We start from the raw sequence: 12,962 nt of genomic DNA on the forward strand, positions 1-12,962 counted from the left end.
TTCTAGCTACAGAGCTGCAGAGCACAGTGCTATGAGGGCTGCTATAGGGAGTACTAACTCCATCTCAGCCAGACCCAATACAGTTTCATACAGGTGCGCAGCTTGGCCTGCCTCTGCTAAAGGAGGGCCGAGGCTGGGTAGCAAATCCAGGGGCAAGGAGGGGTGGGTAACCAGGGTCTCGCAGCTCATAAGGGACCCCCGGCTGGGGACACACAGCCATTGCCACGTGGGATCTGATGCCAGGGCGCAAGGACGGAGCAGTGGCACAGGGAGGGGGTTACCGTGTGCCATTGCTGTCTCGTCCCTGGCAGGCGCTCACTGTTGACTGTGAAAGAGCAAACGCCTTCCCCTGCGGGCTCCTGAAGGCCAGGCCCAGATTACCTCCCGGGGGTGACTTGGAAGTGGGGGGGGGTCTTGGTGCCTGTCCCACTGTGCTAGCTGCCGCCTTCCTCGCTGAGCTGGGTGCCGGGCTGCCGAAGGGGCTTCAGTCCCTTCCCCAGAGGCTGGCGTTCACGGGCGGCAGAGGGGATTTGAGGCAGGACCTTGGACCTGGTCCATGGCACCGAACGGTATGGCAGACACACGAGAGCAGTATTGCCGCTTTCGGTCCCGAGCGATGTGTGCGATCCCTGACTGTCTCCTGCGTGTCTGTCTGCATCCTCAGGGCCAAGGAGACCTCCTGAAGAACGCCAAGAACGAAGCCCTGGAGAACATGAAGCAGATCCAGCTGGCGTGCCTGTCGTGCGGACTGAGCAAAACTGGAAGTGGGCAGGCGGATGCCAAGTCAAAACGGTGCCTGGAGGCAATACAGGAGAAGGATGCCGGAGATGAGAACGGGAGGCTGTGAGGCGAGGCAGAGCTGTCACATTTGTCACAGATTTCAATAACTCTAAACTATTTTTTTAAAGCATTTAAAAATTCACACAGGAATGCCCTCTGCAGGGTGTTGATAGTATTAAAATCTTCACAATGTCAGTATTTTAATGCAGTTAATTTATCTAAGTTAAACTCTGGTAGTGAGATTTCTAATGAAGCCAAGCTGTCTGTATGCAAGTGCATGTGTGTGTGTGCGCACATGCAAATCCTGTAGACGCCCTTTCATGCATTACATTAGCCATTTGCTAATTTATTCCTTTGTCATCTTTGAATAGGCCTGTTCATTCTGAAGATCAAAACAAATAGAAAGTACTTGTATCAGTTTTGTGCTTTATTTTACTCTCCAGCTTTTATCATTTAACTTATAGGTTACATTACTGTTACGCTGTTTAAACAAACAAAGAAAATACAACAACGAATGTCGCCGACAGCTGTTTTTGTGAGGGCAAAACCAGTGGTTTGCTGCAGATCCTGAACGTGATTTTTAATGAACAATTCAAACCAAGTAAACAAGATATTAAATGGTCAGAGTTGCTGGATAGATTATGATTAGATTTGAGGTGTATATTTCACTGGATTTTAGCAAAGAGCTCTTCAGGATACACCCAGTTAGCACGTACTAACATAAGAACTAGCTGATTTATTTCATTCCAGTAAATCATTGCTACCTTGTAGATCTGCGGGACAGTTACAGTCATTGCTGATAGGCATTAACTCATGTAGTAATGAACATAGCCAGTCAGCCCTGTAGTTAGGAGGAGAGCTGTGAATATCCTTTGGTGATCATGAACTCTGAAGGTGAGCTTCAGGCCATTCTGAAACACCCAGGGGTGCCAGTATTGGAAGGAAGGTTTTACAGATTTCACAAACTGTGAGCTTTACTGCAAGAGGTGTGAGAGGTCAGATCTTGCTTACCGCCTTCTGCTTAGATGTTGAAGCCAGTTGGATGAAGCAAGCAGGATCTGGCTTTACATTGTTGTGGTTAAGAATCATGCTGTGCTAGAAATTTGAAGCAAGGCTGCAGAACTGCTACAGATGTAGTGTAGAGAAATAGCTTGGGGAAAAAAACAGGGTACCAGCATTTTTGTGCAGCAGTTGCAAATATCCTGACACATGTCATATGTTTAGGGTAGTTCTGGGAATTAGATGCCTCTTTGTGCTGCTGTAAAAAGGAAACGGAAAATGTCACGAAGAAATGCATCCTCGTCCCTCCCAGTGTCCAGCTCATGTATGCTCACAACATTCATTTCAATCGTTTAAGTACTGTGCTTGAGTGTAGTATTTGTGTTACCTTTAACAGGACTAAGTGTTTTATGGTTATAAAAAAGACTATATTTATTTAAAGCATTGCTTTTATTTTGAAAAGCTACTTTTTAAATTAATTTGATTAACAAATATGCTAATTTTCTGAACTTAACAAAAAGTAATTGCTGAAAGTTTGACCATTGGAGAATCTTATATAGCTATTGTGTTAAGTTATTTTTGACTTCTCAATAACACTATTATGTTCATGTTGCACATTACTGAGAGAGTAAAGCTATGAAACAACTTTGACCCATGTTTTCAAAGTGATTTAATTCAGAAGGTAACCTGTGAAACTTGGATAAATGTGGGTTAGAGTGGGTAAGTTGCTTGAGAGAAGGTCCTGCTCTAACAGGACCTGTATTATTGCAAAGGTTGTAACTCAGATGCCTGAAATACCATTTCAGTAGAACTTGCCATATGTGTTCAGATCCAGCCCTAAATCCTCTGTTTATCTCTCCATTAGATTATGAGTGTGTATTCAGCCTTCACTGAGGTCTGGAGAGGGGTGTCTTTTGTGTTTCAGGCAAGGCAGAAAGCCCAGATCAATGGTGTAAGTGTGCATGTTCATGTTTTGCCCTCCTGGTTACCTTCCTGGTTTCATCATGGTTATGTTTATATGAAAAACAGCACTTGGCCTTCAGTATTTACAGTTAGGGAGGATGGAAACTGTTAACGTAGCACCACCATTTGTGAAGGATCAGCCTTCAGAAAGCACCTCTCTCAGAAGGGAGAGGTTGTGTCAGGAAGGGTGAGTGGCTTGCCTCTTGGTGCTTCATTTAAACCTAGAAATAGCTTGGTTTTCTCAATTTAAAAGGCTATCCTAATGTCTGTACAGGAACTGCTGGCAAAATAGTTCTAGTCCTCCTTCATTCTCTGATGTTACAAACAAATTAACAAAGTTACATAGAGAAGGACTTGCTTTCTGTGCTCACATGGAAAGGGGTACCACATAGCTCTTGCTCTGTATGTATTTGCAGAACCAGCAGATAGCGGCTGGATGGAAATCCCATAGCATGCACACACACACCTTTCATGCCTTGTTTAGCATTCATGTCGTGTCCTGTGCCAAGGTCATGCTGCGTGGCTTTCTGTGCCAAAATACAGGGAGCAGAAAACCTCGGGCACCCTGGATTGCCCCAGGCAGCTGGGACCGCTCCTGGTGCTGGCGCCTGCAGCTGGAGCAGCTCAAGTCTTCCTCCTGCACGAAGGGAGGGCTGGCAGCAAAAGCTCATCTCACCTTCCTCTCTGGCCCTTTGAAGTCACTGGGAGTAGAAGTGGATGATAAAGTGGCAGTCAGCCTAATAAAAATTCAGCCTTGAAGGAGAACACATGGAAAAATCATATCCAGCATCAACAGCAACAACACACAGGGGACTGACTGGCTGGCCTTTTCAGCAAGTGTTTCATGACATGCCTGGCTTCTTCCAGTGGCACAACAACCTTCTCTGGGCCCTGTGCTGGTACGATTTGCCTGATGTCCCACCTGAATGGGTGGATATTATCTATATCACTTCTGGGGAAGTGGTGTCAGGAAAGGGTTACAGGTATTTGCAGTTGTTTACAGTGTGTTTAGAAACTAGAAATCAGAGAAGCTCTCAGGGACTGGCGTGGGGAGGTGTCTGCCAGAGGGAGTGCAAGAGTGAATCTACCTCGGTTCTCGTTCCAGCTCTGCCACCGAGTCCTACATCTTTACAGTATTTATTTTCCTCGTGTCATTCTCTCATCTGTAAGATAAGACTGATGATGTTTTCCTTCCCAGGCACAGATTAGGTTACACATTTCTGAAACCCCTTTGAGTGTGCTGGTGCTCTCAGGAGAACATCCAGGCACTGTGTTGGGGCTGTCCCGTAACACCAGTGTCTGCCAAGTCCTTCCACTGCTGGTAAGCGCATGTGAGCCAGCACGTGCGAGGAGGGCTGAGCCGTGACCTGCTCCGGTTCCTCCAGTGCTCAGGGGTACATTGTCCATGTGCTTGTGTGCCTGGCCCCTACCAAACTGCACCTTTGGTCATGCTTGGCAGAGGGGCAGCCACCTCAAAGGTGTTAAGTTCCTGCAGATTTCCCAAGCAAAGCCAGGACGGGCGGCTCAAAGAGGCCCCAGTAAAACCTTCCCTGGGGCACAAGGCTGCAGTGTGACCTCTACCTGTGTGTTAGGCACCGGGGCCCATGAGAGAAGGGTGGATGCAGAGGTTTCACTTGGGTTTTGCTTCTTATGTACATGAAGGAATCCAGCCATGAGGCACGGGAAGAGGCTGAATTAGTCCAGCTGTTCACAGACCTGATTAGTCTTAAATCAGCAGGAATAATTTTTACCAAATTTCACATGCTAGCATGACCAGCAGGACTGACCCCTTCCTGCTCCCTCTCCTGAGCTCAGCACGAGTTAAAGTGCCATGCTGTTCTGCTGCTTTTTGTATCATTTTTCTTGCATTTTAGTCCTTGTTTTTAAAGGGATAATGCAGCTTCCTAGTGCCAACACAGTTTTGCATGGTCCTCCTTCCAAGTTTCATCTCCCAAAGTAGATGGTTATCAAATAATTGTGTGCCCGGAGAGAGCTTTCCTGTAGAATAATCCATCTCTTCCATCTCTCTGTTCAGACTAAAACATAAGGTCGTAGCCTCCTTGGCCTCCATCCCACTCCTGTAGTGATAGACAGCAGCCTCACGCAGGGGACTAACTCAGGAAGCTTCAGAAAACAAAAAGGTGAGGGGGGTCACAGGAGCAATCTCTTCTTGCTTCCATCGCTTGCTGTGGGACTGAGCATGGTGGCCCTGGCTCATATTGCAGCAGCAGTAGATGATGTACGTGTTCAATAAATCTGAGATTTACTTCTTGTAAAGTGCAGTGCTTAGCAGGGGAAAGGTCATTGTAAAAGACAAAAACATCTGGGCACACTGAATGTGCACTTGGGAACGGAGCAAACAACCAGGCACCCAAACGCCCTCCCTTGTCAGCCCCTCTCACCTCCCTGGGCAGGCATGAAAATCTAAAGGTTTCCATTATATTGTACCTGTAAAATTGTCTCCAAATTGCCACACCAAGCATGAGGCGCTAAGTTTCCCCAGGCAGCTGGTGAGTACTGCTGGGATGCATTTCCCAGGTCCGAAGAGTGAGTGCTGTTTGAGACTCTTCTGGCTCGGTCCCTTCAGGTTGCCTTTGCACAGACTCAGGCTGAGCAGTCTTGCATTTGCTTTCCACACCAGGTCCCTGAAAAAAACGTTTCCTTTTAAAAATAACGTTGAGGAACATGGGAGTTCAGTAACCGAGATGTGAGTGACCAGGCCAGAAATGTGCTGCGCATGCTGCCCCACCAGCTGTTCTTCTGCAACAGAGAGTACTGTGTGGACATGCCCCTGATCAAACAGGTCACGTTTTAAATGAGGATTTTCTACTCTCTTTGATTACTTGAAACAGTTTATGAATAAATTGCTTTTGCGGAAAATATTCATGGAGTAATTTCAAGAAAATGTGCAGAAGTCAAAATCTCAGCAGAAAATGCATGAGCAGGAGGCAGTGTTACATTTGACAGCTGTTTGCTCTGCACAGTCCACACCACCCTACTCTGGAAACTGGAAGAAGAATGAATGATTGCAAAGGCAAGTTTGAGTTATCAGTGGTGTTCAAAGTATTTTCCCTGTTAAACTGCACAGCAGGGACTCATTCATTTATTAAGGCATGAATTTAGTAAGGTTGGGAAGCAAATGTGATACTTGAGGCTGAAAAGTAAGTGAGCATGGAGAGCAGCATGTTGCGTGTGGGGAGGGATGCTGGGTTGTAGGGGTCTGCGTGGGCGAGTGCTGGCCGAGAGCCCCCAGGAGAAGCCATAGCCGTCCCTGCAGGGGCGGTGAAGGGCCGCTTGGGCAGGGAGCAGGTTGGCGACTGGTGGGGTTGGTTTCCACCAGGAGAAGTTTGCGCAGACCTTGGCGAGGGCAGGGGGCATGGTGGTCATGGCGATTGGTCCCATTCCTGACCCATGCATTAGTGTGGCTGCAGGGTGACAGTGGGAGAAACCCTCAGGGGATGGGAGCCCTAGCGGCATTCCCACCACCGGAGCCCTCCTGGAGCTGGGTGGGTTCGTGGCAGCTGGGGCTGCGGCACTGATGGTGCTGGATGTGTGAGCGGCTTGTCGCTGTGGCCCAGTGGGTAGGAGTGCTTTTCGGCACAGTTTCTGGCTGCAGGTGTCAATCGGTTTTAAGTGACATCTCATTAAACAACTTCATTTGTCGCTGGCATGCAAAATCACAAAATTGCTGTGCTTCAATGATATAATGTGCCACTGAGAGCATCATAGATATTTCTGCTTGCTGTAATGTATCAGGTGTTATTTTTTCTAAGACAAAACTGATGATCTTTTTTGACCCAAAAGTATTAGTCCTCAAAGTCAACCTGACTAAATGCCTATAGTTCATCCTCAGTCTCTGAAGTGTATTTAATCAAGAGTTTAGAATATGGGAAGAGATTGAATATGCCAGGTGAAGCATTAATTTCAGATAGCAGCTGAAAATGCAGCTAAATAAGGTGCTAGGTATACAGGATGGAGATGAGATTAGAAGTAGACAAAGACTGGTATTAATCTGGCTCATCTGCAAGCACGTATGGGGAGAATGGAGGAATACAGATGAATTATTTGTATGCTTCCTCAGATAGGGTCTGGTGGACCAGCTACACATAATACAATTAGAAACGAGATACAAATTATGATTCAGACAGCAGGAGCTGCTATGATTATTTATGATGCTGATGGATGGAGAAGGGTACTGGCAGCAAAGCGCAGCAGGAGTTTTGCAGCTTTGCGGTTGCAGCGTTAGCGTGCCACATGCAGGGGAGAGGGCAAGCGGCGCTGCTGCTCCATCCTGTGCAAAGCAAATTAGGCCAAAGTATCGGTCGCTGCTGGGTCCGTAGCTGGGTTCTCCCCAAGTGAAAAATGAAGAAATAGAGTGTGTTGGAGAGGCAGAAACAAAGTATTGAAGAACATACCAATGCTGGCAAATCCATTGCTTGCTGGTGTTGATGTACTGTCCTTCCTGCCTTTGCCTTTGGGATTCACGGGCCCCAACTCAGCTGTGCTCTGCTGGTTTGCAGCAGCCTTCCCGCACAAGGTGTTTGCAAAGCCAGGGCAGCACAGCTACAGCTGAGCCGCACCACCGGCTCCCCCTCAGCACCGGGGGACATCTGGTTTGCTCCTTTCCTTTGTGCTTCTCGGTGGTCTCTAGGTTTATGGAGTCCAAGCAGTGAGAAGGAATTTATTTGTGCGGGATTGGTGGGCACCCAGCCCGGGGCCGCAGGGAGCCTTCTCTGGGATGTGTGGGGCTGCCCAGGGCTGGCAGCAGCTTGCTGTGGGGCTGCTTGCTCGGAGACCACCTGGTGTGGCCGGTTTTAGGAGGCTGAGACCAACCGCAGCATGGGTGGGCTCAGCTCCCACCAGAGCCAAACTGTAATTTCACCTGCTAATGCTGTGACTACGTTTCGCCAGTATCTTGTCTGTAAGTACCTGTGTGCCCACCCAAACTCATCCGTTGATTCCTGATGAGGCCCGTCCCAGCCTCCTGGTGCTCACTGCCTCACCAAGGCAAGTGGTACCTTGTCCCAGCTCCTGAGTGGGACGGTAGCAACACTGTTTCAGGACTGTCATTAGACTGTGGTTCGGGAACAGAGTTATTCTGAGGTGTTTGATGCATTGGCCAAGAAAACAGTCCAGAGGTGTACAGCAACGGGCAGCTGATGACATGGCAGGGTACCCCCTTGTCAGATCAGCCAAAACATTTTGGAAGTGATTGAGTGCAGAGTGGAAGAACTGTCATCAGTAAACCCAAAACACCAACTCCATGAGACTGGCTCAGGTTTGCAAACTGCATCTGAGGTTGGCTAGGACTTGCTGCGAGGCACGTGTCCCTTACGGCAAGCAGACACTGATCCCGTGTTTCTGGAAAGCCTGCTGCGGTATTTAGGGTCTGAGTGGAGGCAGCATGTGTGCGAGTGACCGCTTGCAATCCAGCAGGCTGGGGGGATCAACAAACCCAGGTATATGTGTGGGTCAGGAGCTGTGAAAACTTCCAGCATTGTCATGCTCTGCCCCTCTCTGGTGTTTCAGACCCGTGCCATGTTGACCATTTAGCAAAGGAACGCTTTTCTCTGGGCCGAGGCCGCCTGCAGAGCTCAGCCCCTGGGGCAGTGTGGCAGGGCTGAGCAGGGAGAGCCCTCCAGGAGCAGTCTTTGCATCTCATCTGTGCTGCTCCATCTGCCAGCCGGCATGCTGGGACAGAGGTGTTACCTTGAGCTGTTTGTCAGCGAGCTGGGCACTGTCGGTTGGCACAGTTGACCTCTTTGCTGAGATACGGAAAACCACACGTAGACTTGCATCTAAATTGTTTGCCATTTGATACTTGCATTTCACGACATGGCCTGCTTGGCCCCTGCCACTGGGCGCTTTAAAAACATTGCGACTTTTATTTCAGCTGTGTTCTCCCATCACGGGATGTGTTGGAAGAGCTACAATGAGTGTAGAGAATTAATGCCATTGAATGGTACCACCGAGTGCGATGCTTCTGCTCGTGCTGGGGTGTGTCAGTTCCATAGAAAAGAATTTTGTTGGTGGTGTGTGTTACTGATTCTAACCTGATATTTCCTAGCAAGGTGATTGCAATAAACCTGTAGCTGTCATTCAGTTGGAATTGTCTCTCCCAGGTCTTGAGGAGATGTGTTATGTGAAAACCAACACCATGGTCCATCACACTCTCTTTGTGCATAGAGGCTGTTGCCAGGGGATTTTTTTTTGTTAATGCTTAAAGGTTATAATTAACGTCAAATGAACACAAATGTCCACAGGAAAAATGTTTCTACCAGGCATCAAATTAAGGACAGATGAAAGTCTCCGATGTGGAGTCAGATGACAGCATTAATGAAGACAGAATGGCACCAGTTTTGATTTCTCTCATTATTTATATGAATTGGATGTGGAAATTAACTAAATAGTATTTTGTAACGATGTGCATGGGAAAGAGCCTTAGGCCTGGTGAGGAATTTTTATTGGGTAGCCTTACATGCTGGGGCTTCTGGATCCCAGCTATACAGTGAGAAAAACAGCTTGTGTGTCCCTCCTACCCAGGGAAGCAGGTAGCAGTAACACCTGCCTTTTCCTAGAAGGCAAGTGGGACACAGATGGTGCTCTGAGCCGTATCCCAGAGAGGCTGCGTGCTGCAAGAGGCTCAGTGCATCCCTGCGCGGTACCCTCCAGTCACTGGGAGCTTCCCAAGAGAGGGCCAGGGGGCTCCTCCTTGGAGAAGCTGCACAATTAGCAGCGTCTCAGCCTGACGGGGAGACCAGGGTGGGCTCCTGGGGACAGCAGTGCCGGTCACTGCCTGTAGCAGCAACGCGGCACATGGGGCTGCCAGCCATCTCGTGCAAGGCAGGTTTTCCTGACCCTCTCTATTGTCAGTGCTGAAATAGGTATTTTTAGGCAGTGGTTTGTCCCACCTGTTTTAGCTGTGTACGTTAGGAGAGGATTAGTTTTATCCTAACAGTGCCTGCTTCATGCTGTATCTTGCAAGTATTTGTAGTAGAAACCCTTGAAGAGAAACCAAGCCTTTATCTGTATAAAAGACAGCTAGCTGTGACAGCTCATCACAAGGTGTACCTTATACAAGGCCAAGGGATGTATCTCTTCCATAATTTTTTACGTTTTACCAAGAAAATCCAAGAAAGATGATGGTGGGGTTGTGGGGATTCATGTCACCCTGGAAAGACACAGGGGCAGATGCTGCTGTTGTTTGCAAAGAACAGTTTTGTGATACTACATGGTTTGAACTCTCACACCTGTAAAAACCAAAGGACGAGGAGAAAAGGTGGCTTTTAGCTACACAGACCTTTTGCTCACTGCCTAAGGCATTGGGGCCTGAGGTGGGCGATGGCCCTCCCACAGGGTGACCAGCCAACAGAATCCCCTGTAGCAAATGCCAGACACCCCTGTCCTGAGCAGAGCAGCATTTCTGGCAGGAGCAAAGCCACAGGGATGAAATGGAGACCAGCCAGGAAGGTAAAGTGCCCCATCTTGTTTTGTATGGCACTAACAGTGTAACCTGGCCTGATGGGAACATAGAACCATTTAGGTTGGAAAAGACCTTCAAGACCATCGAATCCAACCATCATCCATTCCCACTAAACCATGTTATGGAGTACCCCATCTACGCACTTTTTGAATACCTCCAGGAATGCTGACTCAACCACTTCCCTGGGCAGCCTATTCCAATGTTTGACAACCCTCTCAGTAAAGAAATTTTTCATAATATCTAACCTAAATCTCCCCTGCCACAACTTGAGGCCATTTCCTCTTGTCCTATCTCCAGCCACCTGACAGAAGAGACCAACACCCACCTCACTACAACCCCCTTTCAGGTAGTTGTAGAGAGCAATAAGGTCTCCCCTCAGCCTCCTTTTTCTCCAGACTAAACAGCCCCAGCTCCCTCAGCCGCTCCTCATCAGACTTGTGCTCCAGGCCGCTCACCAATTTGGTTGCCCTTCTCTGGACATGCTCCAGCACCTCAATGTCTTTCCTGAAGTGAGGGGCCCAAAACTGAACACAGGACTTGAGGTGCAGCCTCACCAGTGCCAAATAGAGGGGAACAATCACTTCCCTGCCCCTGCTGTCCACACTATTTCCAATACAGGCCAGGATGCCGTTGGCCTTCTTGGCCACCTGGGCACACTGCTGGCTCATATTCAGCTGGCTGCCAACCAGCACCCCCACGTCTTCTTCTGCTGTGCAGCTTTCCAGCCACTCTTCTTTCCCCAAGCCTGTAGCGCTGCATGAGGTTGTTGTGACCCAAGTGCAGGACCTGGCACTTGGCCTTGTTGAACCTCATACAGTTGGCCTCAAGCCCATCGATCCAGCCTGTCCAGATCCCTCTGTAGAGCCTTCCTACCCTCAAGCAGATCAACCCTCCCTCCCAACTTGGTGTCATCTGCAAACTTACAGAGGGTGCATTTGATCCCCTCATCTGGATCATTGGTAAAGATATTAAACAGAACTGGCCCCAGTACTGAGTCCTGGGGAACACCACTTGTGACCTGCTGCCAACTGGATGTAACTCCATTCACCACAACCCTCTGGGCTCATCCAGCCAGCCAGTTTTTTACCCAGTGAAGGGTACATTTTTCTAAGTCATGAGCCACCAGCTTCTCAAGGAGTATGCCATGAGAGACAGTGTCAAAGGCCTTGCTGAAGTCGAGGTAGACAACATCCACAGCCTTTCCCTCATCCACTAGGCTGGTCACCTGGTCATAGAAGGAGATCAGGTTAGTCAAGCATGAAGATAATCTTCAAGAGACTAAAGCAGGCGCAAGGACAGTAGCATGAAATTTGGAAGGTTTGCATCAGGGATCCTAGGGTGTCTCTGGTGCTCCTGCATGACGGGTTTCAGCCCCTTCAGTGAGGCCAATTAACCTTTTTCCTGGGACTGGCTGTGCTTTTATAGCACATCATGAATCCTCTGTTTCCTCCTGCACTGAAAACAGTTGCTCCTTCTCCTGGGAAAGGCAAATTGATTGTAGGGAGCTCAAAGAATGAAAGCTGAGCAGGTGGCTTTCTAGATTATACACTTTCCTTGGCAAGAGCTACTTCTCCAAGCAGCATGCCTGCCTGCAAGAGAGAAACACAGAGAGCACTGTAATTCCCTGGGATGGGAGCAGTGGTGGCTGGAGAGTGAAGGCTCTGCAGAGTGAAGCTGAAAGGATGAATCTGTTTAACTGCACTGAATCTGTTTAACGGGCGGCTGGACAGAAAATTGCCTCTAACAGCATCCAGAACGGCTGAGACGTCAGATGGGGATTTAGTGCGATTGCCCGTGTGGTTATGTCTGCCAGAGAGACTCCGTGAAGCACAGCCGTGCCTCTGCCTCCTGCCATGGTGGAGGGTCAGTCCTTGTGCAGGGGCAGAGGGGGCAGTGGGGCCTGGCACATGCCCTGCTTAGCGCTGCGGGACGCTGCACAGACACAGAAGGGCTGCAAGGACACAGGGTGGCAGGACGGAAGGTGTGCAGCCTCTGGTCTCATGCTGTATTTTAGCAAGTGAATGTCTTCCTCTTGGCGAATTCACCCCAATCCTGCGCGGTCCCTTCTGAGTCGTTGGTTTGTGCCAGATGGCAGGGAAATAGGCCATGAAATCACTATTTTTTGTAATGCCCATTCAAGGAGTGGAGAGGTCTGCCCTCTTTTCCTGGAAGGGCTCCCGTGGGACTTCTGGACTCCCAGGGCTGGGACTGTCGATATTTTAACACTATTGCACCCTGCAATATTTCTGCTTCCTGCTGTCCATCAGGTGAGGCAGCATACCCTTACTGGACACAAGGGACATGCAGACAGAAAGCACAGGGGATCAGCTAACGGGGACCTGAGGTCTGTGGCAGAGCAGGGAACCAAACTTCCTCCTGGGAATGCAATACAGCCCTCAACTTCCCCATGCAGGCCACAACTCCTCGTCCTCTGTGAACCACTAAGTCCAAGGAAAACTTTTAACTGGGGTGTTAAGCTTTTCTTTAAGACAGATGAGAGAGATATGATGAGGGATAAAGGTAATTAAGGACATCGATCTGTCTTTTGAATGTAGGTTGTTTTGTAAGTGACTGAATGGAAATTTTTGAAAGCAGAGTTTAAGCAGGCATAAGATTAGCCAAGATTAGTAAGGATTTCTGCCTGGTAGCCTAAATCTAATGTCTTTCAGTTAGTAAACCTTCTTTCAGGTCAATGAATCTTCTTCTAAGAAGGAAAAAAATGTAAGTTATACAAGAG

The 12,962-nt window shown here is 48.5% G+C and overlaps 1 protein-coding gene across 4 annotated transcripts in view; it reads left to right on the top strand.

The window, feature by feature from the left end:
• The window catches only part of PLCL1 (phospholipase C like 1 (inactive)), a 213,417-nt gene extending 211,015 nt beyond the window's left edge, over positions 1-2,402 (top strand). For all 4 annotated transcript variants that reach the window (XM_049813817.1, XM_049814071.1, XM_049813901.1 and 1 more), the window contains one exon: positions 665-2,402. In XM_049813817.1, the coding sequence (XP_049669774.1) occupies positions 665-847 (183 nt within the window). In that variant the 3' untranslated portion in view covers positions 848-2,402. The remainder of the gene's footprint in view (positions 1-664) is intronic.
• Positions 2,403-12,962: the final 10,560 nt, after the last annotated feature.

The sequence above is a fragment of the Accipiter gentilis genome, chromosome 1, assembly GCF_929443795.1.
Source record: "Accipiter gentilis chromosome 1, bAccGen1.1, whole genome shotgun sequence".
Lineage (NCBI taxonomy): Eukaryota > Metazoa > Chordata > Aves > Accipitriformes > Accipitridae > Astur > Astur gentilis.